Source organism: Lissotriton helveticus, chromosome 4_1, assembly GCF_964261635.1.
Source record: "Lissotriton helveticus chromosome 4_1, aLisHel1.1, whole genome shotgun sequence".
Classification (NCBI taxonomy): domain Eukaryota; kingdom Metazoa; phylum Chordata; class Amphibia; order Caudata; family Salamandridae; genus Lissotriton; species Lissotriton helveticus.
The window spans coordinates 489,943,976-489,971,204 of NC_136063.1; the positions used below are offsets into that span (position 1 = coordinate 489,943,976).

Here is a 27,229-nt window from a genome sequence, read left to right on the forward strand (position 1 = left end):
GTTGTGCTGTACACAAAGGATAAGTATGAGCTACAAGTTTCATCACTCTGTGATATTTTCATGTTGTGCTCTTTATAACTGATTTTCTCATTTGACAGTTTATTTCTGGCATTTGACAATATGCTTGTATCTTGCATTGCACATCCCTTATTATCTGCTTATGTTTTGCTCTCTTGCATTTTACTTGTGAATGTTCCATTATTATTTGACTTGTGAGTGTTTATTATTATATTTGTGCGTCTTACCATTACTATCTGCTTGTGATTTATTTTGTTCATTTGATTACTTGTGAGTTTTATTAACACTTGCTTGTACACACATATACATACATTTGCATGTTTTACTGGTTTAATTTGACATCTGGGAAAGTCTTTCTGTTAGAGTGTGGCATTTATAGAACCCCAAGCTTTATTTTGAAACTATCTTTTGATGTGCCTCATTTCTGAGTGCCAAGCCTCCTTTCCGGGCGCTTTTTCCTGCTTTACAGAGTGGTGCCTATTCTTGGGAGTGCTGAATTACTTTTATTTGGGAGTGTAAAGCAAGACAGATGGCCAGAGTAGAGCCCTCCTGGGCAAGAGAAAGGATAAAGATAAGGATCTGAGAGAGGTGAGCAAAAAGAGGGACAACCTGTTTCTCTGCACACTATGCCACAAAATAGCCCCAATGGCAGGCGAATAAAATCTTGGTGGAGGGACGCCTGGCTGCCACAATAACAGTGCAGACTTCAGGCGAAAGGTCGAAAGCTGTCAACTGTCGCCACTCAATCTCCACACATGAAGGCAGAGCGTTGACAGGTTAGGGTGGAGAACCTATCCCCTGCTGCTGCAACAGAAGGCCCTCCTGAAGGGGGGATCCTGATCAGAGGATCAATGGCCATAATTAACAGCTTGGAATACCAAATTCTTTCAGCCCAGTATGGAGCTACAAGAATGACTTTATCCCAGCCGTTTCTGATCTTCTTGAGAATTCTAGGCAGGAGTGGTGTAGGCAGGAAGGCCTACAGGAGGTCTGAGCTCCACTCAAGACTAAAAAAGTCTCTGAGCGAGAGCCGCTTCATAACCTCAAGCGCGTAAAACTGCTGACATTGCACGTTCTTGGCAGCAGAGATCAGACTGAACCAAGGCTCTACCCACTGCTGAAAGAGACCTTGCACCACCTGTGTCCGTGAGCACCTGCACTAGCCTTCCTTTGATGGAGGGTAGAAAGGCTTTCAAAGCCAGCCAGATCACCCGGAGCTCCTGTAGGTTTATATGGAGTCCAGAGCCCAGAGTCCTCTGATCTCCACCTCTTCCAGATGGCCGCCTCATCCCAGGAGTAACACACCTGTACCAATGTCAGATCTGGTTGGGTAAGGGAGAGACCCAAACGCAGTTCATTAGACACCACTGCAGTTATCTCTGAGATACGGACCATGCTGTAGATAATCCGCTGGTGCTGCGACCACTGCAACTTCAGGTCCAACTGCAGAGCCCGCATACACCAGCAAACAGGAGACACAAGCAGGATGAAGGAGGCCATGAAGCCCACATCTTCAGAGTCAGTTTCACCGAAATGCAGGATAGAGGCTGAAACATCAGTATAATAGCCTAAATATCCTGACTCGCAATTTGGGACGACAGGCCTGAAAATACACAGCTCTGATGAAAGGGAGTGTCTGAGGGGGGAGTCCTTTGTGACTTCGGCACGTTGATAGTGAACCCAAGTGAGTGTAGGAGGTCCACCATAGTCTGGAGGTGGGGGACGGCTGCCTGGGACGAGCTTCCTTCAACAGCCAGTCTGGTAGATAGGGGAAGACTGGCAGCCCTGAACTCCACAGAGCGATAACCACTGCCACCACCTTGGCGAACAGCAAAGAGGCGCTGGTAAGGTCATAAGGAAGCAAAGTGAACTGAAAGCGCAGTGAGACCCCTTACGGGGTGATTCGGACTCTATACAAAATAATAAATAGTGCTCATGGTCTGCCGTGAACAGAAGGTAACGTCTGTGGGCAGGCAGGCTGGGAATGTGGAAGTATGCGTCCTGCAAGTGCAACTCTTATCATCCAATCTCCCAGGCCCAGGGCAGACAGGACTTGCGCGAGAGTGAGAATTTTGTACTTCTCCTTCGAGAGAGCACAGGTCTAGGATAGGACGAAGGCCTCTGTCCTCCTTGGGCACCAGAAAGTAGCAGGAACAACCACAACGACCTTCTGGAGTCAACGCCCTCTATGGCTCCCTTGGCCAAGAAAGAGGTCACTTCCTGGCGCAATGAGGAGAGATGGTCCTCCATCAGCCTGTGGCAAGGGTGGACGAGTGGTCACGTAGGGGAAGGGAGTATCCCCTTCGGACAATCTTTATAACCCAGTAGTCTGTTATAGACCTCCAGTAGGGCAGGTGATGGCATATCCTGTTTTCCACTGAATGCCTATGATAGTAATATGGCAAACTAAAGGGGTTATAGGATGTGGCTGCCAGGGGAGTGGTGGCCTGGCCAGACATCTGGCTGCAAGACCCACGAGTTCTGTGGGTACTGCATCCTTGGCCATGGAGAGGCTTGGAAGCACGCGCGCCATGGTGACTGGACTGGTAAAGATGAGACAGGAAGCCCCTTTCCTGGCCACAAAATGAGCGAAAAGAAGAGTAGGCGGGGGTCATGGAAAGGCCCAAGGACCTGGCTGTAGCTCTGTTATCCTTAAAGCACTCCAGCGCCGAGTCTGCCATGTCTATGAAGAGACTGGGGCCATTAAAGGCCTGTCCGACGATTGGACATCCATCGAAAAGCCAGTTCTCAGCCAGGCGTGGCACCATACAGCATCGGCAAATGAACAGCTCTGTCCTACAAGTCAGTTGTGTCCAGCCCACACTGTATCATAGACTTCGCTGCATCTCTCCCTTTAGACATAGCAGAAGAGAGCATTGCCGGGCCTCCTCCAGGACCATGGGCAGCACCTGCTCCACCGAATCCCACAGGACATGGGAGTAACTGCCTAAAAGGAACATGGTATTCAAGGATCGCAGTGCCAGGCTGGTAGAATCAAACATTTTCTTTCCTGAGGTGTCAAGCCACTTGGATTCCCTATCCAGTGGAGTGGTAGGGAATGCACCAGGATATACACAAGGGGTGAAGGCTTGGACCACTAAGTAATCCAGGGTAGGGTGTTGTGTGAGGAAGTTGGGGTCCTCTGGAGCAGGGTAGTGGCGGCGGTCAATGGTCCTGTTCACATCAGCCCCTGTGCAGGGTTTGGACCAAGTCACCAGCAGGATATACGGGCTTCATTGAATGGAAGAAGTAGTTCTGAGAGGGCTCAGTACCGACCGAAGCACCTCAGTCACGGTGTTAGTATTGCCTGTCACTGGTGGTATGCTAAGGTCCAGGAACTCAGTCGCCCTCCTCCCCACCCTAGCAAACGTAGCCCAATCCTCAGTAGCCCCTGTAACAGGAAAGAGCATGGCAGTATCTGGAGGTGTGCCCAGTCTGCTGGCGACTGTCAATTCCTCACACAAATCCATGTTAGGGTCTAGGGACTGGTATTCGTCAGGGTCCAGCGACCCCTAACAATTCTTTCAGAGTCCCAATTAAAAGGAATAGGCCTCAGGCTCCAGCCTGTAAGGCATGGCTCCAGTCTGCGCCGGAGTTGGACAACGCCCCTCCGGGTATCAAAATGAAGATGGTATCTTAAGTGGCACCGGGGAAGGTAGAGATGGTACAAACAGCATTGTTACGGATCCACCCATGGATCCAAGGGGCCCAACTGGAGCTGGGGACCGAACCGCAGGTGGAAAACCAGAGGGGGCCCTTACTGAACCTATGGGGTCTGAAGGCACACCAGCAGGAAAGAGCTGCCCAAATATGAAATGCATGGCCTCATAGAACTCGCAAAGTTGGACAGGGAAGTTGCTCAGTCTCCAAAAACTTGGAGAGGCGCAGAGCCGGCCAAGGCTCAACTCTGGAGCAAGGCCTCGAATGGCCACGCTCCATCATCTCGTTGGTTGACTTTGACGGATGGGACAAAGTCAAACACCTCTTTTACTTCTTACTATTCTTGCACTTGTGGGACTTACCCTCAGGCGACTTGGAGTACGACTAGGATCTTGGGCTCCACGACTGGGATTGAGACCATCATGGCATCCCACGTTGGCCCGCAAGGCCTTGGGGTGCATGGTGCAGCCATCAATGTGTCTTTTATACTTTTGTATATGAACAGCTGTTAAAAAACAGGGCTTTGCTGTAAGGTCCCAGCAACCTTTTTGTTTGCTGGAAACAGAATTTTCATCAATGCTGCTTGTTGACCAGAAATGTTTTTATTGTGCCACGGATTTAAACGTATGCTGCTATGTTTACCTTTATGTTTTTTATAACCGAAATAACGTATAATGATGATGAATTAAACTGATACTGACATTCTTGTTTAATGAAGGCAACCAAGGATTCGCACAAACTGAATCTCTGGTACAATACTTTCACCATATCATTTGATTCTGAATATGAAGTCTCCATCTTAGTTCAATGACAAAAATGGTATCATCCGGGGACAGGATTCCACTGTCTCAACAGGATCTATTGCCTGGAGTCACTTCCCTAACCCCTTCTCCTAGGCTTTGCCACAGTTCCCTATTTGGAATTCTCTGTGGCTGCTGTATCAAGGCATGGGTGGTGAGGTGATTGCATTCTGCTCCTGCAAAAATATCTGGGCCATGACAAAAAAGTAATTATGTACATATTGAGATTGTTCTGCTCTGACCCTCGGGATTCACAGGGATGACTATAATTGGAAGTGAATATTAAAAACATGGTAAGAGTCACTGTTTAATGGACAGTGCTAATCAAGGTGAGCTTAATTTTCCTACAGTGGCAAAATCAAAAGAGCCAACATAATTTGGCACATTGTACAACTGGGGATAAGGACCCCACATCCCACTAATAAGATCCCTAGAGAACCTCTATAACGCAAGGACAGCCCAACTAAAAGTAAAACAAGTTATTTAGCACCCAGAGCAAACTATTGAACCTGGCAGACAAAGTAAAAAAATTGACTTCCAAGCGAGACGCATATTACAGTGATAACAACAACACAACTGGTTAAGTCACAAAACGTAAACTAGAAAGGCAGATGAAAGTCAAAACATTCTTGTAGCAGCCATTGTCAACAAATATATGTACTCATTTAAAATAATTGCAACTTACAAAGGATAAACTGAATCATCTTTAGATACATAATGTACAAGAGCAGATCATGGGAATGCTTTCTTTTTCAAACAGTTGCATTTTGATGGACTTTCTGAAGGAAAGAGAAGGCTGTGACCTGAAGTAAAGTGTCAAGTAGTTTCAGCCAGTTGGGGCCTAAACAATAAAACGCCCAAAGCAAAGTCCTGCAAAAGACATTGTATGAATATAGATAATAAGTTGGCTCTGGTGGTTTCTAGCAGGCCATAGGGTAATATGTCCATTCTTGATCAGCACTACTAACTATAGGTTTCCTTATTAAGCATTTGTAGGTAAAGATAAAAATGGTAGTGAAAGGAGTTGCCATGCACAGCTGTGAAGAGAAAATCTGCATGTGACAAATGCCATACTAACATCACTCCTCAACCTTTGCAGCACACTGAAAATGAAGTACACCGCAGTGCCTTCAGTTTTCATTTCTCTTAAGCTGAAGAAATTGGTTCTTTACGTATGGGGAGGGCATGATATAGCCAATGTGATGGCAGAGTTAAGTTTTAACTGAGCCTGAGGTAATACATTCAAAATGTTGTATTCCCAATTCATATTGAAAGAACAGTATGAATGATAATGAGGTGCATGCACCTTTTGACTTAGTTACAAACTGACCATGTTTGAAGAAATATTTATTGCACCTTTAACAAAGCTCCAAATGTAAATACATGATTTTGTGACCTAATATGTACTACAATGAAAATGGCAATGTGACATTCACCAGCTCCTGTTTTGGCTCTATATATGGTATCCACTGTGTATGTCAAAAGGTGGAAACATCAAAGTTGGTCACAATTTTAACAGTAAATCTAAGTTGCTAACCTGGATAGTCATGTTTTTTCTATACACTTACCATGGCAATAAAGCGACCAATGAAACAAAAATATGATAGGTGGTCTGGATTGATTGTTGATGCTGGATTGATTTGTAGACAGTAGTTGCTTTTGCCGGCATACTCAAACAGACAATACATAGGGTTCAAAACTTCATGGGAAAGCAAGAAAAACCATTCTCTGAAAATAGAAGTAAATCAATTGTTAAAATCAACCTATTCACACCGTTGTGAGTTTCCAAACCTACATGTCTAACAATATTGACAAAATAGGACATATTATTTTATTTGCTCTTCTTGCAGACTCAAAAGAAAAAAGTTACTTACCTGTAACAGCAGTTCTCCAGCGTTTGTATCTTTCAAAGACTTACATGACTCAATAGTTCCACAGCATCAAGTTGAGGTAACAGGGTATTTCCAAACAGCAGAAGTAATAAACAAAGTACTTACTTGTTCAGAACAACTGCCTCCAGCTCAACAAAGAAAACCGAAGACTTAACCTTTAGAAACAACCACGCCCCTTGGGATGCCTTTTGGTGGCTCTCCGAACTTGGTCCCCCACCCACCTATACAGACCATGGCAAGAAACTAGGGATCATCTAGGACACTATCCTCACCATGAGCATATAGATCAATGCTGTCTCCTCATCATGTTTCCACATCATGCGAATGCTATGTCAGATTTTCAAGTGGATCCCACTGAACACCTGACAAACGGACATCCAGGATCTTATAACAAGTAGATTTGATTACGGAAACACCCTCTACATTTGAATCCCAGCCCATGTCCTTTGTCAACTCCGTGCCACCCAGAACGCAGCTGTCAGACTCATCCTAAATATCTTGCGAAATAACCACATCTCTACACACCTCAACAATCTCCACTGGCCCCAGTCCATAAAAGATGAAAGTTTAAGCTACTCACACATGCCTCCAAGGCTCTCCACAACCCTGGTCCAGCTTCTCACAACCACTGTCTCAATTTGTATCATCCCACCATACACCTTCAATCTGCGTCCCAGGCAAGAGTATATCTCTCTTGCATGAAAAAAACAGAAGCGGAGGACGCTTCTTCTCATACCTCACAGTGAAGACCTAGAATGACCTTCTGAAACACCTCAGAACCTCCCTCTCCCTCAGACTTCAGCAGGAACATCAAGATATGGCTCTTCCAGACAAAACAGGAATTTTCCACTCCGCAGGCCTGCCCTAGTTGGTGCCTGAATACCCTCATAAGTGATTAGCTATGCGCTACAAATTTTCATAACACAAAACGTAACACACAAAACACAACTTAAAACACAAAACACAACTTAAAACACAACACACAGCTTAAAACACATCTCAACACACATCTCAACACACATCTCAACACACATCTCAACACACATCTCAACACACATCTCAACACACATCTCAACACACATCTCAACACACATCTCAACACACATCTCAACACACAGCTCAACACACAGCTCAACACACAGCTCAACACACAGCTCAACACACAGCTCAACACACAGCTCAACACACAGCTCAACACACAGCTCAACACACAGCTCAACACACAGCTCAACACACAGCTCAACACACAGCTCAACACAGCTCAACACACAGCTCAACACACAGCTCAACACACAGCTCAACACACAGCGTAACACAGCGTAACACACAGCGTAACACACAGCGTAACACACAGCGTAACACACAGCGTAACACACAGCGTAACACACAGCGTAACACACAGCGTAACACACAGCGTAACACACAGCGTAACACACAGCGTAACACACAGCGTAACACACAGCGTAACACACAGCGTAACACACAGCGTAACACACAGCGTAACACACAACACACAGCGTAACACACAACACAAAGCGTAACACAACACAAAGCGTAACACAAAGCGTAACACACAACACACAGCGTAACACACAGCGTAACACAACGCATAAAGCACCACAACACAACACATAATGTAACACGTAACATAAATAACATATAGAACAAGTTACTTACCTTCGGTAACGATATATCTTTAAGTCATATATTAGTTATAGATTACTTACCTTAGAATTACCCCCAGGCGTCAGACTGTATACGGAGACATTTTTTCAGAGCAGTACCCCTGCGCGTCGGTAAGTGGCGTCGGTCGATTCCCATTCATCGTCGGCGTCATGATCGCTGGGATGACGTTGTGGCATTTAATTAGACGTCACTCTCGCGTGCAGACATCAGTTCTTTAGAAGAAATTCCACGCCAGAAGCGCAAAGACATGCTAGACACTGACCACTGGTGTACAAAACTAGGGCCCTGAAAGAGAGTTCCTTGCCCTAGAAGTCAGTTTGCAGAAAGGGGAGGATGGGTGGGGTGGTAAGGGATCTATAACTAAGATATTAAGATATATCTCTTACAGATATATCGTGATCGAAGATAAGTAACTTGTTCATCTGAAAGAGACTATTAGTTATAGATTCCTTACCTTAGAATAGATACCCAGCAATACCAACCCCAGAGGTGGGTCTGCAAACTAAGTTCACACCAGAAAGTCCTGGTGAACTGAACGGTCAAAGAAGCCATCTCTCTGGACTTGGCTGTCCAGGCAGTAGTGTTTTGTGAACGTGTGCAGGGATGCCCATGTGGCTGCCTGGCAGATGTCACCGAAGGGGACTCCACGTCCCACAGCAGTAGTGGCTGCCGTTGACCTGGTGGAATAGGCGCGCAGTCCTACTGGAGGTTGCTTCTTTGCCAAGGAATAACACATTTTGAGGCAAAGAACGACCCACCAAGAGATGGTCTGTTTTTGCACAGCCCAACCTTTCTTGGCACCCACATAACCAACAAAGAGCTGGTCATCCATCCGGAATTGTTTTGTGCGATCCAGATAGAAAGATAGAGCACCTTTTGGATCCAGACAGTGGAGCCTCTCTTCCTCTTTTGAAGAATGTGGGGGCGGGAAGAAGGTGGGAAGAGTGATGGTCTGTCTAATATGGAACGAGGTAACCACTTTGGGGAGAAAAGAAGGTCGAGTATGAAGGACAACCTTGTCCGGATGAACAGCAAGGAAAGGAGGCTTAAAACACAGAGCCTGATGTTCACTCACCCTGCAAGCAGAGGTGATGGCAACTAGAAAAGCAGTTTTTAAGGTCAAGAGTCTGAGAGGGCAATTATGTAGTGGCTTAAAAGGAGAGCACATAAGGTAAGGCAAGACCAGATTCAAGTCCCACTGGGGCATTACGAAAGGAATAGGAGGAAAGAGGTGAGTAATGCCCTTAAGAAATCTATTTACAATAGGGGACATGAAAAGTGAAGGCTGAGAAAGGCTGAAATGGCTGATAGATAGCCCTTAAGGGTGCCCAGACCAGAGTCCTGTTGGGCCAAAGAGAGGAAGAACAAAAGAACCTCAAAAAGAGGAGCAGAAAGGGGATCCACAGCCTTTGCTGTGCACCATGCCACAAATTTGTTCCATCTACAGGCGTATACCGTTTTAGTGGAGGGACACCTAGCTGCCAAGGTAACATTACAGACTTCGGGAGGAAGGTTGAAAACTGTCAAATGTAGCCGCTCAATCTCCATGCAAGGAGGTGGAGGCTGGACAGGTGGAGGTGGAGGCTGGACAGGTTCCGGTGGAGGACCGTCCCCAGTTGCTGCGACAGAAGATCCTCCCGAAGAGGCAGTCCGATAGGAGGATCGATGGCCATGTGCAAGAGCTGGGGATACCAGACTCTTCATGCCTAATCCGTAGCCACAAGAATGACTTGGAACTGGTCGCGCTTGATCTTCTTCAGCACTCTGGGCAGAAGTGGTATAAGTGAAAAGGCATATAGAAGACTGCAACTCCACTCGCGACGAAAAGAGTCGCCGAGGGAGTGCCGCCTTGGAAATTCCAATTTGCTGAACTGGTGACATTGTGAGTTCTCTTCGTGGCGAATAGATCTAACCAAGGCTCTCCCAAGGGATCTTCCGACATGCAATGGAATGTAGGGCGCATGGATGAAGGGGTAGTCTCAAAGGGGTGTGAGTAGCCCCCAACTGACTATCTGCAAAACCCACCTGTCTGACGTGGTGTTCTGCCAGGGGGGGGGGGTGATGGCGAATCCTGCTGCCCACTGGCAACTGGTGGCCCTGGAAGGTTAGACTAGGAAGGTTTGGAGGTTGCTGCAGAGGGGGCACTGGTGGACTGGCCCGCCTGCTGGCCCCTTGACCCATGACGCTGGGTCCCATGTCCTCGGCCCGCAGAGGCCGAACAGTTTGCGCAGGCCTGTGGCTCTGGGCGAACGTGGTGGGACACCCCTTCCATAACCACTAAAGGGGCGAATAGAAGACTGCGCGGGATGAGAGGTAGTAGCGAGGCCCAAGGATCTGGCCGTAGCCCTAGAATCATTAAAGCGCTGGACAATGTTGTCCGATTTGTTGCCAAACAAGTGATGGCCATTAAAGAGCACGTCCAAAAGAGTCGATTGGACATCGCTCGAAAAGCCAGTGGACCTCAGCCAGGCGTAGTGTCTCAGGGCTACAGAAGTTGAATTTGTTCTGCCTAGCGAGTTGGTGGTGTCTAGCCCACACCTAATGATGGACTTTGCGGTATTTCTGCCCTCAGCGAAAGCATGGGAGAGAGAGGTTCGGGCCTCCTACCGACACGGTGGCAGCACCTGCGAAACCGTGTCCCACACAGAGTGGTTGTAACAGCCAAAAGACATGCAGTGTTCACAGACAGCAGTCCCAAGCTGGCAGAAGAAAAGAACATCTTCCCAAGATGATCCAGCTTCTTGGATTCCCTATCTGGGGGAGCAGTAAGGAATGTGCCCTTAGAAGTAGAGGCTTGGACCACAAAGCGCTCACGGGTAGGTGTTGGAAGAGTAAAATAGGGTTGCCCGGGTCCGGGCGGTTGCATAAGGCAATCATCCTATCCACAGGAGCCCCTGGGCTGGCCTTGGAACAGGTGCCCAGAAGGATGTCAGTGAGTGCCTCATTGAACAGCAGCCAGTTGAAGCACCTCGGTCAGGAGGTTGGTCCCGACTGCCACTGTATGGGAAGTGAGTAGCCCCAACTGACTATCTGCAAAACCTACATGTCTGACGTGGTGTACTGCCAGGTGGGGGAGGTGATGGCGGATCCTGCTGCCCACTGGCAACTGGTGGCCCAGGAAGGTTAGACTAGGATGGTTTGGAGGCTGCTGCAGAGGGGGCACTGGTGGACTGGCACACCTGCTGGCCCCCTGACCCATGACGCTGGGTCCCATGTCCTCGGCCCGCAGAGGCCGAACAGTTTGCACAGGCCTGTGGCTCTGGGCGAACGTGGTGGGACACCCCTTCCATAACCACTAAAGGGGCGGAAAGAAGACTGCGCGGGATGAGAGGTAGTAGCGAGGCCCAAGGATCTGGCCGTAGCCCTAGAATCATTAAAGCGCTGGACAATGTTGTCCGATTTGTTGCCAAACAAGCGATGGCCATTAAAGAGCATGTCCAAAAGAGTCGATTGGACATCGCTCGAAAAGCCAGTGGATCTCAGCCAGGCGTAGTGTCTCCGGGCTACAGAAGTTGAATTTGTTCTGCCTAGCGAGTCAGTGGTGTCTAGCCCACACCTAATGACGGACTTTTCTGCATTTCTGCCCTCAGCGAAAGCATGGGAGAGAGTGGTCCGGGCCTCCTACGGACACTGTGGCAGCACCTGCGAAACCGTGTCCCACACAGAGTGGTTGTAACAGCCAAAAAGACATGCAGTTTTCACCGACAGCAGTCCCAAGCTGGCAGAAGAAAAGAACATCTTCCCAAGATGATCCAGCTTCTTGGATTCCCTATCTGGGGGAGCAGTAAGGAATGTGCCCTTAGAAGTAGAGGCTTGGACCACAAAGCGCTCACGGGTAGGGTGTTGAAACAGGAAAATAGGGTTGCCGGGGGCCGGGCGGTTGCATAAGGCAATCATCCTATCCACAGGAGCCCCTGGGCTGGCCTTGGAACAAGTGCCCAGAAGGATGTCAGTGAGTGCCTCATTGAACGGCAGCCAGTTGAAGCACCTCGGTTAGGAGGTTGGTCCTGACTGCAACTGTAAGAAGCTCAAGGTTCAAGGCCTCAGCAGCCCTACGCAACACCACTGTGTATGAGGCTCCCTCCTCCGTAGCCACGGTAGGGGTAGAAAGAATATCAAGGTCTGGTGAGGTGTCCAGACCACTGGCATCACCCAACTCCTCTCTTCAGTCCTGTGCACTCCACTATGTGCTAGAGGGTCAACAGACACCTCCTAGTCCTCCTCACCCTCATCTGGCTGCCACTCAGGGTGATAGGGAACGCCAGGATAGAACAGTGGTACAAACATACCGGCTGGCGTGTGATCCGACATCAGTCCGGCGCAGTGTCCAGGTTGGAGTGGAGGCCGGGGTCGATGCCAGCTGGGGACACAACCGGTGTCGGAGGGGGCGGAGGTGTCGTCAGTGGATTCGACGCCGGAGGTGTTGTTGTAATGTCAACTGCTGCAGGGCCCACAAGGAGTTGGGCTGCCCAAAGATCGAATGAAGGGCTTTGTAAAAACTACAAAGTTGGGCAGGGGTCGCTCCAGCTACCGGAAACGGTGGGAAGCTCGGAGCCAACCCAGCAGGCTCGGCAGGCTGAGCCGCAGGACAACCACCATCCACATCCCGTGTTGGCCGACGGATGGGGAGAACGTGAAGAGCGACGGTGCCCCTTCACCTTCTTTTTGTGCTTTGACTTACCCGATGATGAAGACTTCGACGATGAGTGGTGGTGATGGCTCCGCGATCAGTCCCGCAACCTCCCTCTCGACCGGGACCTTGTGTGGCGCAGTTCGGACTGCCGGGCATCCAGAAGCTTTCGGGACCATTCCTGCAAAGACTTCGTGTTCATGTCCCAACAGTCTGAACACGACTTCGGGTCGTGGTTGCGCTACTTACACCAGAGGCACACAAGGTACGGGCCTGCTACCAACATCTATTTGTGTAAAAAAATTGTTAGTTAAAAAGAGACAAGGGTACAACTCTCTCCCGATCTGCGCTGGCTGGCGCGGAAAAAGAAATAACGGACGTCAGCGCGCGAGGGCGGCATCTAAGCAGATACCACAACATCATCCCAGCAATCACAACACCGGCAACGAACACTGAGTCGACCGACGCCACCTACCGACGTGCAGGGGTACTGCTATGAAAACATTTCTACCGATCCAGTCTGATGCCAGGGGGTAATTCTAAGGTAAGGAATTTATAACTAATAGTCTCTTTCAGATATACATAACACACAAAATAAAATCCAAGACTTTGATAGCTTTCAAACACTCACAATGGTGTATTGTTCCAGAGTGTGCAGCTGGGATACAACAGTATTTTTAATTGGCAGGAGAAAACAGTAACATGACTGAAAAGCTTGAAAACAATGTATATTTAATAGCCAAATCATTCATAAGAAAAGACCATATTCAACCAATCAGTTGAAAGTGAAATGAACTTTACTCTGTGTGAGAAGTTGGCCTGGTATATGATGTTCACTATTCTTGTGATCACCTTGCATCCTAGTGGTAGCGTGGACAGTCTTAGGCTAAAAGACTCTAGAGGGCGTGTAAAGCCAGCTGTTTTACCTTATGTAACCCCTTGAATATCAAATGAAAGGACACCACACAGGATATATATAAAATATATATGTATTTATTTCTAAAACACTCCTCTGAACTCTTTATGAGGTCAGAGGACAAAGCACATAACAAGACACTTAGTTATTATACGTTAAGTTGCACAATTTACGGTTAGGCCCTAGGGGCGAAGCAAACCATATATGGTATAAGTACCACGTCACGAGAAAAGGAAAGGCCTAGGGCATCGCTGGGGCTACACTATCTTAACAATAGTTTAGAAGTAGGAGGCCCACAGGCGGCGCGTGCAGTGTCTTTACACACACGCGGGATTCAATGCAAAGTCAATGGGAACTTAGAAGTTAGATTTAGAAGGATTTAGGACACTTCCGGTTTAGCTAGGAGGAAACAACTAGAGACTTAGACACTTGGATAGTCAATACCCTTGGGAGCACAGAAGTACTCGCGTTACCTCACCCACGGATGGCGGGTGCATAGGTGTGAAGATGTGTCGGGTTTCGTCGTGGAATCCTATGGAGACCTGAAGAAAGAGGCTGCAGGCGACCAGGAGGAAGATGTCCGGGTGGATCCAAGGGTGGATCGAGGATGAAGAGGACCTGAAAGCAGAGGGGACAGAGTCTGGGTCCCTAGCCAGTAACCCGGTGGAACCAGGAAGGAACCAGACGACGTCGAGGAGCAATCAGGTGCTGTCTTGAAGCATGACTTGGAAGCCACGTGGACCAGGAGGCGTCGACGACGACCAGGTGCTGGAGACGGACTGTCCCACGAAGGTTCTCACAAATGGAGGGGTCGACTTCCGCATTGGAGTCAACAAGCCTTGGCAAAGGCAGCCCACGCAGGATACAACAAAGGCTTCTGGTGCAGACCAGCAAGGTCTGAGGTGCTTCACCTTTGCAAGGAAGCAAGGGCCAGTCTGGAGCAACCAGACCAGCGATGTGGTTCAAAAGGATTGTCGTCGAGCAGAACAAAAGCAGAAGGGCCCCACGCAGAACTCGTGGAGTGTGGGGGGCAGATCTTCGTCGCAGATGGAGCTCGGGATCGTGGTTTCTCAATCCTCAGTGCACAGCTTCGAGGGTACCTCAGGAGCTGCACAGGCAGCAAGTTGCAGGCTTTCCAAGATGTCCGGTCCCACGTGTCTCGTCGCCTCCACGGATCCCAGCTATGCTGCAGTCGTGAAGAGAGGGTCAGAGAGGTCTGGAAGTCTGGGTCTTGTCAGGCTCTTTGCTCGGGTTCCGGCGGGAACGTCGACAAAGCAAGCCGTTGATTTGCTGATGGTGCCTGGTTGCCCAGGGTGGTCACTCCTTGGCCACAAGGGAGATTCGTCAGTCTTCAGCTTCAGCAGAATGTCGAAGGTCCAGAGTTTCGTTTCAAGTTTCGGTTCAGGATTATTCTAATCTCTCAGGACTCAGCTCCTACCTTTATACAACTAAAAGTGGCTGGATTACTCACTAGGTCCCTCCTATGGGTGGGATCAGGAAGGGGGGTGGTTACACCCCCTCTCCTTTGTCCAGTTTCGCCCCAGAGCTGGGGCTGGAGTGCACTAGCAACCGGTTTGAACTGGGGTATGCATGGAGCACCTAGTGTGCTCCAGGCACTGTCTCAGTCTATTCAGCCCTCCCTGTCCCAATACACAAAGTCCTGTCTGGGGTGGTGCTCGCACCTCCCCAGGCAGGAAACCTATTGTCCAAACCTCCGTGACTGGAAGGACTCCCAGCAGCAGGAGGTCAGACTTGTGTCGGTGGCAGCAGCGTCCATTTTGTGACACTGGGGCTCTGGTTAACTTTAACCGGGATAGTCAGCAACAACATGTCTTCTCCCTCTAGAAGGGTGGAATGCTACCCCCGTCGCCAGAACTGGCGAGGGGGTAGTATTCCAAAGCGTATGACACCTTACACGACATGTTTTGATAAAGCCAAACCAGAGTTAGCATTTAACCGCGAGGTTCATAATGCACTTAAAGAGTATATGGTATGGCAATATCATAAAACAGCTATAAGGACATGGTTCCGAAAGCTGCAGACTGGCTCAGCTTATGCTAGAGCACCATCTCGCACATAACCAAGCACTCTGCCTCTAGGATTGTTAAGGCCTGCCACAGGAGTGACTTATAGGTTACTATGTGTCTATATATAAGTAGGTATAGGAATACCATACCTAAGCAAGGGGTGATTACACAACCTTGCCCCAGCTAAGTGATCAGCCAGTTGTGTCTATTTGAGTGGCCAGCCAGGGGTGGCATAATACATGCTGCAGCCCCTGGTAGGCCTTGGTTACACCTATGCCCTGAGTACCTAGGGTACACTTCTACAGGGGCTGACGAGGTGAACCAATTCCCAATTGTGTATGTACCTAGAGTACATGGTGTAAATTTAGAGAGAGTGCATCTGGGCTGTGGGTCTGATTAGCAGGCCCACAGCCACATCGAAGTCAAAAACCAGTAAAGCAAAGCAAAAAGTGGGGTTGACCATAGCAAGCAGACTCTACTCTCCTACACTCTGCACTGAGGCAAACAAGCTTCAGATTTCACTAGTGCACGTTAAAACAGATAGCGAGCTGGCAAGCCTCTAAAATGGGAGCAGCTGCATGTGAATCTATGAAACATACAACAATGGAGAACAATGGCTAGAGGTAAGTAAATGGTTTCTTCTCCATCTCTGGACCATTAATAGGTTCACATGCTTAAAACAGAATAGCAAGCAGTACAAAAGTATGAAAACGTAACCTATTCAGAAGTGTCAAGGAAACCTTACCTTATTTCAACAAGTTGTGTAGAACTGCTCGGTATACAGCCAAGTCTCTTGCTGCTTCTGCATTTCATCAGTAGTACTCCAACATCAAGGGCTGCTACCATTGCCACACCTCTTAATGAGTGCGCGGAGACAGATCCAATGGTATGTTTGCCTTGTCATGGCATAGCCTAATGGCTGTGACCAATCATATATCCATGCCTTGTTTGGAAAGAGTATACAAAAAATGATGGATAGAATGTTTGCTATAATCTTAGCCACTGGTAATTACTCAGGCCACATTCCAGTCCATTAACTGACATTTTTGTATGCTAGTTTGTCCCCTTACGTGGGACGCATATGCTTAGGCGTGGGTCCTGTGAACACTGTCACTGGATCCAAGCTATACCTGGCTGATGAGCCCTAACCAGGGCAAAACCAGCTCTAGTGTGCTTGTGTTAAGGTTTAGGGAGGACCTTGTCCAGCAGTATCAGGCTGCACTGTTCCCATTGGAGCACAATCAAGACAGATGTGCATAAGTTTGGTCCAAACTGAAGTGACATGGTGTGCAAAATAACAATAGACTAGGATGCAGCCAGCGTAATCACCAGTGGCTGAGATTAATTCAAGCATTCCATGCATCACTATTTTGAATACTTTTATTAGGAAAAGAGCAACTATTTCAAGGCCTGCAGAAAGTTAAAAAATATATATAGTATCTGCCTGTGTGAAGTCTTTAGTCCTTTCCCCATGGAACCACAAAACAATTGCAAATGTCTAGGGAACGTAGTGCACTTTTGAACCACCATTACGTGATTTAATGAATGATTGCAGGAATACTGGTTTGTTCAATGAAAATCTATTCTAATGGAACTGTGGAAATAAAGTTTGGGTTTGCTCATTAAAAGACGGTCTTGTGGAACTGGAGTAAAAGCTCCCTGATGACTGAGGGCTTGCAACTCATTGACTCGTTGCGGAGGACTGGGCCTGTAATAGCCTCACTCTCCCCAAAAAATGCTTGACTTCTGCCTGACGTCAAGACTCAAAAATGCTCTTCATGACCTTGGCATATACTGTATTGACTTTCCACATGACAGGTAGGTAATATAACAAAGCAACGTCTCTGAACAGTCCCTCAAGGATCTACCTGATGATACTATATGAGAAGAGGAATGAGCCTGCAGCAGAAATCAGAAATCTGAAAACAGCTGTCTGCTGAACTCAAACATAGTTATGTTGAAGGTCTGACTTGGCCAGGTGGCGTAACTATGGCAAATGTTCATGTGGCAGTGATACCAGGTGCAGGTCTTGAGAATTTGTTGAACATGGTTGAAAAGAAAGTGTCAACACAGTAAATAGAAAAGGGGAAGAAATGTATCGATATGAAATAGTGGGTGGTGAGGAGAAAAAAGTTTTAGCAGGAAGGGATACAGTACTGAAGCATGTAAGATGAAGAATGTAAAGGAGGTTTATCACCCCCCAAAATGTACTGTAAAAATCAATGAGGTAAGAGTCCATACGTAGGCAGATTCTTAGTCACCCCACACCTTAGTTGACAAGTTCATTTAGCAAAATGTGGACAGAACTGTTTTAATATCATCTGACATTGAACCTGAGGGATATTGTGGGGTCAAATTACCAGTGATTGGGTATTTTGAAGAAGCTCAAATTCAAAGAGAAAGCTGTGGGAAGAGTAGATGTTGTAGAAAAGAGCAAGACCATATTGGGGTAGGAAGAACAGCATGCACTGTGAATGATCCTAGATCCCAATCATCCTGATCAAATGCTGCTTACAGCTAATGCATGTGTTAATAATTAGAGAAGCAAATATCATAAGTTATTTTGGGAGAAGTGGGATGTCCGAGTAAGTTTGAACACATCCTTGTATTGAAGAAGAGTTGTACTAAAAGTTCACAAGGTCAGAAGTATTCCTTTGGCACTAAGAGGACAACTGAAGACTGTGTGATAATGGAGTTATAGAGATGTCTGAATGGCTTAGTCCATTGGTTTTAGCCTGGAAAGCTAATGGAAAACTGTGCATGTGTGTTGACTTGAGTGACTTAAATTAAACAATTTGGGAGGATCAGCATCCACTTCCACATATAAATGAGGTGTTCAAGTGTGTGAAGAATGCCACATTATTTTAATCTCTTGACTTATCAGATACAATTACATCCTAACTCCAAATCATTTATAATACTGGAAGAGGCTTTCCAACTTATAAGAATGCCTTTCGGATTGGCCTTAGGGTCTGCTGTGTTCTAATGAGTCACACAGAAGGTGTTAGTTGACTTAACTGGTGTGCTATTCTTCCAGGATAATATCTTAGTGTGAGGATCAAATAAGATGGAACATGATACAAAATTGGAAGAGGTATTGTCTAGATTAGAGTCAAGTGACATATCTTGAACATTCATTATCTAGTGAAGTCCTAAATGAAGCTGGTGCAGGCAGCTGAAAATGCACCATCTCCTGTAAATAATAAACAGCTGTGCTCGTTCCTTAGATTGGCAGAGTACTATGCAAATTCTCTAGACCATATTGCTCACAAAGTCTATATGATAAGGATACAGATGCAGGTGGGGAACCATTTTGAGTGGACTGCAGGTTGCCAGGATGTGCTTGAACAAATCAAGGACTGTATTAAGTAGGCAGGAAACGTGGAACTGTTTTGTCAGCATGACAAAACCATTATATGAATGGATGCAAGAGCGCACGTTTTAGGAGCTGTACTGATGCAAGTATGTGTTGGGCATTAAAAAAATATAATTGTTCCCATGCCCTGGGCGATGGGGTCCCCGGGCAGAAATTAACCACGGGAGGGGGGTCTCGCGGCCCCCTTCCCGTTTTTTTTTTTAATAGAGGTCAGGCCCTGGGAGGTGGGGTCCCCAGGGCCTCAAAAGTGGGAAAGAAGGGGGGTCACACAGCCTTGCTTATGAAAAAAAAGCCAGCATTGCACCAGAGGCCCCGCCCCCTCCCTGCAGCACTCTGCAAACCCGCCCGTCTGGCACGCTGTAAGTTGGGGAATTAATTCCCCTTGTAAACGGAGGGTCTCTGGGGCCACCTAGCCCACCAAGTATGTCCAGTAACCGCTAGGTTGGGTTGTATGACGATCCATCGTCCGCAACGTCCTCGCGGGCGTTCGCATCGCGGCAATTACATCGTAAAGGCATTTACACCGGCCATTTTGTCATCGCACGTAGTTGCGATGCAAATGCGGCCATGTAATAGGATCGCGTGTCACATCGGCGACTTTACATCGGGCGACATGACAACGCGATGTTTGACACACTTAAAAATCTTGTCAGCCAATGGTTTGGTGGGTGGGGGGGTATATATTGTATATATTGTGTTGCCCATCGTGTCTGCAGCCATTTGTCGTTATCCTGTGGACAGACTTTGCAAGCGGTAAGTGTCCACTAGGCTGGTGTTCTATTTCTTGAGACCTCGTTTGTGCATGCCCTTCTGCCCTATGTTTCCCTCGTTTTTGCGTGCCCTTCAGAAATTTCCAAAATGTGAGTTGTCATTTTGTTTAATCTCCGTCGATTTGTAATGCTTTATTTGATGTGTTATTTTATACAGCTGCATTTCTATTGTGTGCTGCTGCAGTACGAAGCCACTTAAATAATTGAGAACATACATTATTGCATAGCGGTGATTTACCTTTGTTCTTTGCCTGTGTCAGTTATATGAAAACCTTTCCCTTGCACATTCTAGTGTGTACCTTCTTTCTCCCAGTGTTCAATGGCCTGTTTCTGTCTGTTAGCCGTTCTCACATCTACAAAGACCTCACAGTGACGACCAAGAACTGGCGGGTGTGTGGGCAGAACTTCGGTCCACAACTGCCGCACCCCAATACATTCCCTCACCCAGGAGACATCAGCACATCTGTATAAAATAGAGATGCCAAACAAATTCTCTCCATACAACCCCTAAACCTACTGGCTCTATTTAGTTGTTTAAAAATTGAATATTTTCCATTATTTTAACTATTCAAATACCGTTATGCAAAGCAGGATTTGGATGATTGACTCTGGAAGCTAGTGTTTCCCTGGTTGAGAAATGTAATGTCGCTGTGTGAGGGATTCCACGCGTCACTGGCCCAGGAAGTTTCATCCTCCAAAAATGAAGGAGAAGAATCATGTTGAATACATTGAGAAACGTTTTTGATTCTGATGTACCCCATCTTTGCCCTGCATGTCCCCGATGATAGACGAGGCCAGAGAAAATAAGGTTCCCAAGGCCATTCCGGTGAGACTCATGAGGCTCGTGCCGGCCCCACACGCAATGTGGGCCAACTTAATTCTTCCTTTATTATTTCAGCTATAAAGTATAAGGCACAAATCACAGCAACTGACAACGGGCCTGGGTGACTTTTGAAATTAAGATAGTATAAAAGGAAACTGCAGACAATTGTTTTTACTATTTTACTGTTAAAATTCAATATTTATAGACATATCTCGGAATCCCTTATGGACACAAAGGGGGCACTTTGTACTCTTGGTTGAGAGTTCTGTCTGGTGAGTCTTATTGTTTTAGGCATCTGGCGAGGATATTCTATATTATGTGCTTCTCCAGGTATGCAGGGGTGGGTGGGGGGTGGGGGGGGTTAAGGCTCTCTCCCCTATTTAAATTTCAACCTAATTGCTCTGTCTTCGGGTGGCATTACACCTGGGTTTTAAGGTCGTGCTGGGCCAGGCAAACCAGCTACTTAATAAGGCAGACTAGTGGAAGTAGCAAATTTACCATCAGGAGCTTCTGCCAGCTCGAAATACTTCACTATAAACCGCACAGGGGCCACATTCTCGAGATGTTTGCCCCTGCACTAAATGAACAATGAGGACCCCTGGGGGGGGAGGGGGGTGGGGGGGCTAGGGTGACCAGATCGTACCACCCAAAAACCGGAACATTTCGCAAAAATAGAGGAAGTACTACAAGTTTACATCAATAGTGTGCCTAAGAATGACAGCCCTCATATCAATAGAAACACAGAAGGGGGGAGGGGGGAAGTGTCAGAAGGGGGGGAGGGGGCGGGGGGCTAGGGTGACCAGATCGTACCACCCAAAAACCGGAACATTTCGCAAAAATAGAGGAAGTACTACAAGTTTACATCAATAATGTGCCTAAGAATGACAGCCCTCATATCAATAGAAACACAGAAGAGGCACTAAGAAAATAAATAAAAGGTAATTTTTAAACCCAGTGTGAGAAGTTGGCCTGATATGCAGTGCTCACTATTCTAGTGATCACTATGTATCAGTCCAGACAACCCTTATTGATGATTGGTTGTAAGTCAACCTGATAGACCAGCTATCCTAGTAGCATGGATACGAGCAGTCTAAGGCTAAGACTCTAGAGGGCGTGTTAAGCCAGCTGTTTTACCATCACATTACCCCTTGAACACCAAGTGAAAGGACACCACACAAGTTGTTATCAAAAATAAAGTATATTTATTTATAACAGGACTACCCTGGCTCTTTATGAGACAGGGAGCTAAGCACACAACAAAACTCAAAGAATTACTGAAAGTCGCACAATTTACACAAATGCCCGAGGGGCACGACAAACCATATACACAAGAAGTGGAATGCGAAGTTACTAGCAGGTAAGTAATACTTTTCTAGACTGTAGAAACGCTAGGCCTACAATGCTGAACCCTTGGATTAGAAGCAGGAGGCCTAGGGACGCCGTGTGCAGAGTGGGAACTCTCACGCGTAATGCGGGAATAAGTCTATGGATACTAGCAATTGCAAAGTTACTGTTCTCGGGCGAACCCGACTAGGTGGGTCGAAAACGAGAGTGGATCCGAACACTTAGGGTGTTGGACTATGCTGGAGCACCGGAGTACTCAGTTTACCTAGCCCAGGGGCTGCGGCTGCATAGGGTTCAAGTTGCGTCGGAAACCCTTGTTGAAGATCCAGGAGCCTGAAGAAAGAAGTTGCTGGCAGGCGGCCAGTGAAGAAGCTCGTGGTGATCCAAGCCTGGATCAGGGAAGAAGTAGACCTGTAAGCAGAGGGGACCAAGTTCTGAATCACTAGCCAATGATTTAGGTGGGCACCAGGATGGCACCGGACGAAGTCACCTCGACCAGGTGAGTGGGCGCTGCAGGGCTCTGCAGTCTCTCGGACCAGGAGGCGTTGTCGGCGACCAGGATGGAGGTGCGAGCTGTCCCACGAAGGTCTCTGCTGTCGACGTCGCTGGACCCAGGATTGGGGCAACAAGTCTTGGCAAATGCAAGCCCACGCGGTGGACTTAAAATGGAGTCTGGAGTGGAACAGGAGGGTCCAGGGTGCTCCTCTTTTGGAGGGGAGCAAGGGCTAGTCTGGAGCAACCAAACCAGCGGTGTTTGTCGTCGTGGAGCGTCGTAAGAGGGCCACTAGCCAACGGGCAAGTGACCTGGACAACGCGGTGAGCAGCAAAGAGCAGAAGGGCCCCGCGCAGATCTCGTGGATGCAGGGGGGCTGAACTTCGGTGCTGGAGCTGCTCAGGGTCGGGGCTTCTCTTACCCCAAAGCACTCGGTCGAGGGTCACTCGGTGGTCGTGCTGGACAAGCGTCGTGCAGTCTTCAAAGGTGGCCGGTCCCTCGAGGTCTCGTCACACCCACGGATCACAGCTGGGCTGATGATGCAGGTTGAGGTCAGAGGTGCCAGGGAAGCCGGTTCTCGTCGTGCTGGGCAGTCTTGATCCGGAGGAGAGACTTTACAGCAGACCGCGATGCTTGGTTGGTGCCTGCTGCTGCAGGGTGACTACTCCTTAGTCACAAGGGAGAAATCTTGAGAAGAGTCTTGAGGTCCTTTCGTGGAAAGTTGGTTTAGGATTCAAAGATGATCTAATTTGGAAGGGGGCCAGTTCCTACCTTTATCCTGCAAAAAGGGGCTGGCACGTGACTAAGTCCTGCCCTATCGGTGGGACTAGGAGGGGGGTGGTTACACCCCTCTCCTTTGGCGGGCTTTCCCCAGATCAGGGGCTGGAGTGCCCCTGGAACTGGTTCCAGCCGGCCTATGCACAGTGAGCACCGGGGTGCCACTTGCAGTCACCTTCCTCTAAAGCCCTGCCTACCCAGGATACATAAAACCCTGTCTGGGACGGTGCTGGCACCGCACCTGGCAGGAAACCCTTTGTCCTTGCCTCCTGTGCTGGGAGGTCTCCCAGCAGCAGGAGGGCAGACTTGTGTCTCGGTGGCAGCATCCATCTTGTGGAGCTGAGGCTATGTCTGACTTTAACCGGGGTTACAGGTTACATACATGTCGTGTCCCTCTAGAAGGGTGGAATGCTAACCCCGTCGCCAGAATTGGCGAGGGGTTAGTATTCCAATTCGTATGACACCTTACTAGACATGTTTTGATAAAGCGATACCAGAGTTGGCATTTAACCGCGAGGATTATAATGCACTTAAGAGTATATGGTATGCGATATCATGGAAACGGCTAAGGGATGGATCCCGAAAGCCGTAGACAGGCTCAGCTCATGCCAGAGCACTATCTCACACGATTCCAAGCACTCTGCCTTCAGGATTGTCAAGGCCTGCCATAGGAGTGACTGATAGGAGATCTGTGTGCCCATTTAGGTTTAGATATAGGAATACTATATCTAAAGCAAAGGGTGATTACACCACCTTGCCCCAGCTGTCAAGCAGCCAGTTGTGTCTGATTTAGTTAGTCAGCCCAGGGGTGGCATAATACATGCTGCAGCCCCTGGGAGACTTCTGGGTGCACCTCAGCCCTGGGTACAGGGACTTGGTGAGGGCCCAGTGCCAATTCAGTACCTGGGTACAATTTGGAGTACAGAGAACAGCTAGGCTGTGGGTCTGATTAGCAGGCCCACAGCCAGGGAAAGTCGTAAACCAGTGAAGCAAAAAGCAAAAATCTGGGTGATCATAGGATTGCAGACCCTACTCTCCTACACCCAGCATTATACCTGTACATTAAATTGCTTACTAGACCTGCTTTGGAACACCTAAAAAAAAAAAGCCTTTCACTGTTTTCAGTTTACCCTAAAAAAATCGGGACATGAGACACTTTTACCAAAATCTGCCGGGACAATTGTTGGAAACCCGGGAGATGTCAATAATCAGACTATGGAAGTGCAAATCTCCAACATCCAGGGTCAAGACAAATGAGATCGAAGGTGAATTTTAATCCCTTCCCTACTTTTCCCTTGGATAGGATATCTAAAAATGGTCATGCATCAATCACCGGTCCGTAATTAATTTTTAGCAAAAGTGAAAGAGTGGGCCCCCAAGTTACTGTGGACCACTCGGCACGGTAATTCTTTTTCAACACATCCACCCGCCCACCCACCACCATTATTCATTCATGCATCCATCCATCCAGCCATTCATCCACCATCACTTATCCATTCACCCCCTTTCATTCATGCATCCATCCACCCATAAACCCACCCATCCATTCACCCATTCATCATACCCGCTGTACACAGTCATCCATTAATCCACCCGCCATCACCGATCCATTCACCCATCCTTCATTCATGCACCCATAAACCCATCCATCCATTCATCCACCATCACCCATCCATTCACCCATTCATCATACCCGCTGTACACAGCCATCCATTAATCCACCCGCCATCACCTATCCTTCATTCATGCACCCATCCACCCATAAACCCATCCATCCATCCATTCACCTACCATCACCCATTCATCATACCCGCTGTACACAACCATCCATTAATCCACCCGCCGTCACCCATCCATTCACCCACCCTTCATTCATGCATCCATCCACCCATAAACCCATCCAGCCATCCATCCCCTAGCAACCACCCATCCATCCACCATCACCCATCCATTCACCCATTCATCATACCCGCTGTACATGCTGTACACAGCCATCCATTAATCCACCCGCCATCACCCATCCATTCACTCATTCTCCATTCATGCATCCATCCACCCATAAACCCATCCAGCCATCCATCCATCCCCTAGCAACCACCCATCCATTCACCATCACCCATCCATTCACCCAGTCATCATACCCGTGTGTCATTTTGGAAATCGTTATCCTGCATTTTCCCATTTCTTGTTCTATAAATGCATATTCTTAAGGTAACATCGCTAACGTCTTGGAAATATTATCCGCTGCACTTTCCCATTTCAAATTGCTAACATCTTGGAAATAATATCCGCTGCACTTTCCCATTTCCCGTTCTATAAATGCATTTCCTAAGGTAACGCACAAGTTACTACTACTACTACTACTAAGAGACATTAGTTAGTATTAGATTCCTTACCTTAGAATGTCCCCAGCCGTCAGACTGGATCCGGAAATTTTTGCGTAGCAGTACCCTTGCGCGTCGGTAGGCGTCGTCTGCGGCTCCGCGTCCGTCGTCGGCGTCGTGGGCGCCGTGATGACGTCGTCGGAGTACTTAGACGCCGCCTCCGCGTGCTGACGTCAGTTTTTAGACACAGCTTTTCCGCGCCAGAAACGCAGAGCCATGTTAAAAACCAACACTGTTGCCATTGAAACTAGGGCCCTGAAAGGGGACAACCCTAACCCTAGATATCGGTTCGCAGAACGGGGAGGATGGGTGGGTCGGTAAGGAATCTAATACTAACTAATGTCTCTTACAGATATATCGTTACACAAGTAGTAACTTGTGCATCTGAAAGAGACACGTTAGTATTAGATTCCTTACCTTAGAATAGATACCCCAGCAATACCAACCCCGGTGGTGGGTCTGCGAACCAAAATCACACCAGAAAGTCCCGGAGGACGGAACGGCCAAAGAAGCCATCCCTCCGGACTTGGCTGTCCAGGCAGTAGTGTCTTGCGAACGTGTGCAGCGAGGCCCACGTAGCTGCCTGACAGATGTCCTGTAAGGGCACTCCCCTGCCCAGGGCAGTGGTAGTCGCCGTGGCTCGGGTAGAATGAGCCCGCAATCCAGCAGGAGGCTCCTTCCTAGCCAAGGAGTAGCATGCCTGGATACACAGGATGATCCACCGGGAGATGGTCGTCTTGTGCACCGCTTTCCCCTTCTTCGCGCCCACGTAACCAACAAAGAGTTGGTCATCCACCCGGAACTGGCGTGTGCGATCCAAGTAGAACGAGAGCGCACGTTTTGGGTCCAGACGGTGGAGCCGCTCTTCCTCTTTAGAGGGATGCGGTGGCGGGAAGAAGGTTGGCAAGGTGATAGACTGCCCGATGTGGAAGGCCGTGACAACCTTGGGCAGGAAAGAAGGTTTGGTACGCAGCACCCCTTTGTCTGGATGGACAGAAAGGAAAGGTGGAGTACAAGAAAGGGCCTGGAGCTCACTCACTCTCCTGGCAGAGGTGATGGCAACCAGGAAAGCAGTCTTCAAAGTCAGAAGGCGAAGAGGACAGTTGTGAAGTGGCTCAAAGGGAGCGCACATCAGAAATGTAAGAACCAGGTTCAAGTCCCACTGAGGCATCACAAACGGAACAGGAGGAAACGTGTGTGTGAGGCCCTTAAGAAATCTATTAACAATAGGGGACTTGAACAAAGAAGGCTGATCAGGCAGCCTGGGAAAGGCTGAAAGGGCAGAAAGGTAGCCCTTGATAGTGCCCAGAGCAGAGCCCTGCTGGGCAAGAGAAAGAAGGAAGAGAAGGACTTCAGAAAGAGGGGCATTGAGGGGATCTACAGCCTTTGCTATGCACCATGCCACACATCTGTTCCACCTGCAGGCGTATACCGACTTAGTGGAGGGACGCCTGGCTGCCAGAATAATATTACAAACTTCAGAAGGCAAGTCAAATGGCCTCAACTGTCGCCGCTCAATCTCCAAGCATGGAGGTGGAGACTGGACAGGTTCGGGTGGAGGACCGTCCCCTGCTGCTGCGACAGAAGGTCCTCCTGAAGAGGCAGACGAACCGGGGGATCGACTGACAGACTG

The 27,229-nt window shown here is 48.1% G+C and overlaps 1 protein-coding gene across 2 annotated transcripts in view; it reads right to left on the reverse strand.

Moving 5' to 3' along the window:
- The window catches only part of WWP1 (WW domain containing E3 ubiquitin protein ligase 1), a 1,173,512-nt gene that overhangs the window by 552,512 nt on the left and 593,771 nt on the right, over positions 1-27,229 (reverse strand). For both annotated transcript variants that reach the window (XM_078687073.1, XM_078687072.1), the window contains exon 17: positions 6,047-6,206. In XM_078687073.1, the coding sequence (XP_078543199.1) occupies positions 6,047-6,206 (160 nt within the window). The remainder of the gene's footprint in view (positions 1-6,046; positions 6,207-27,229) is intronic.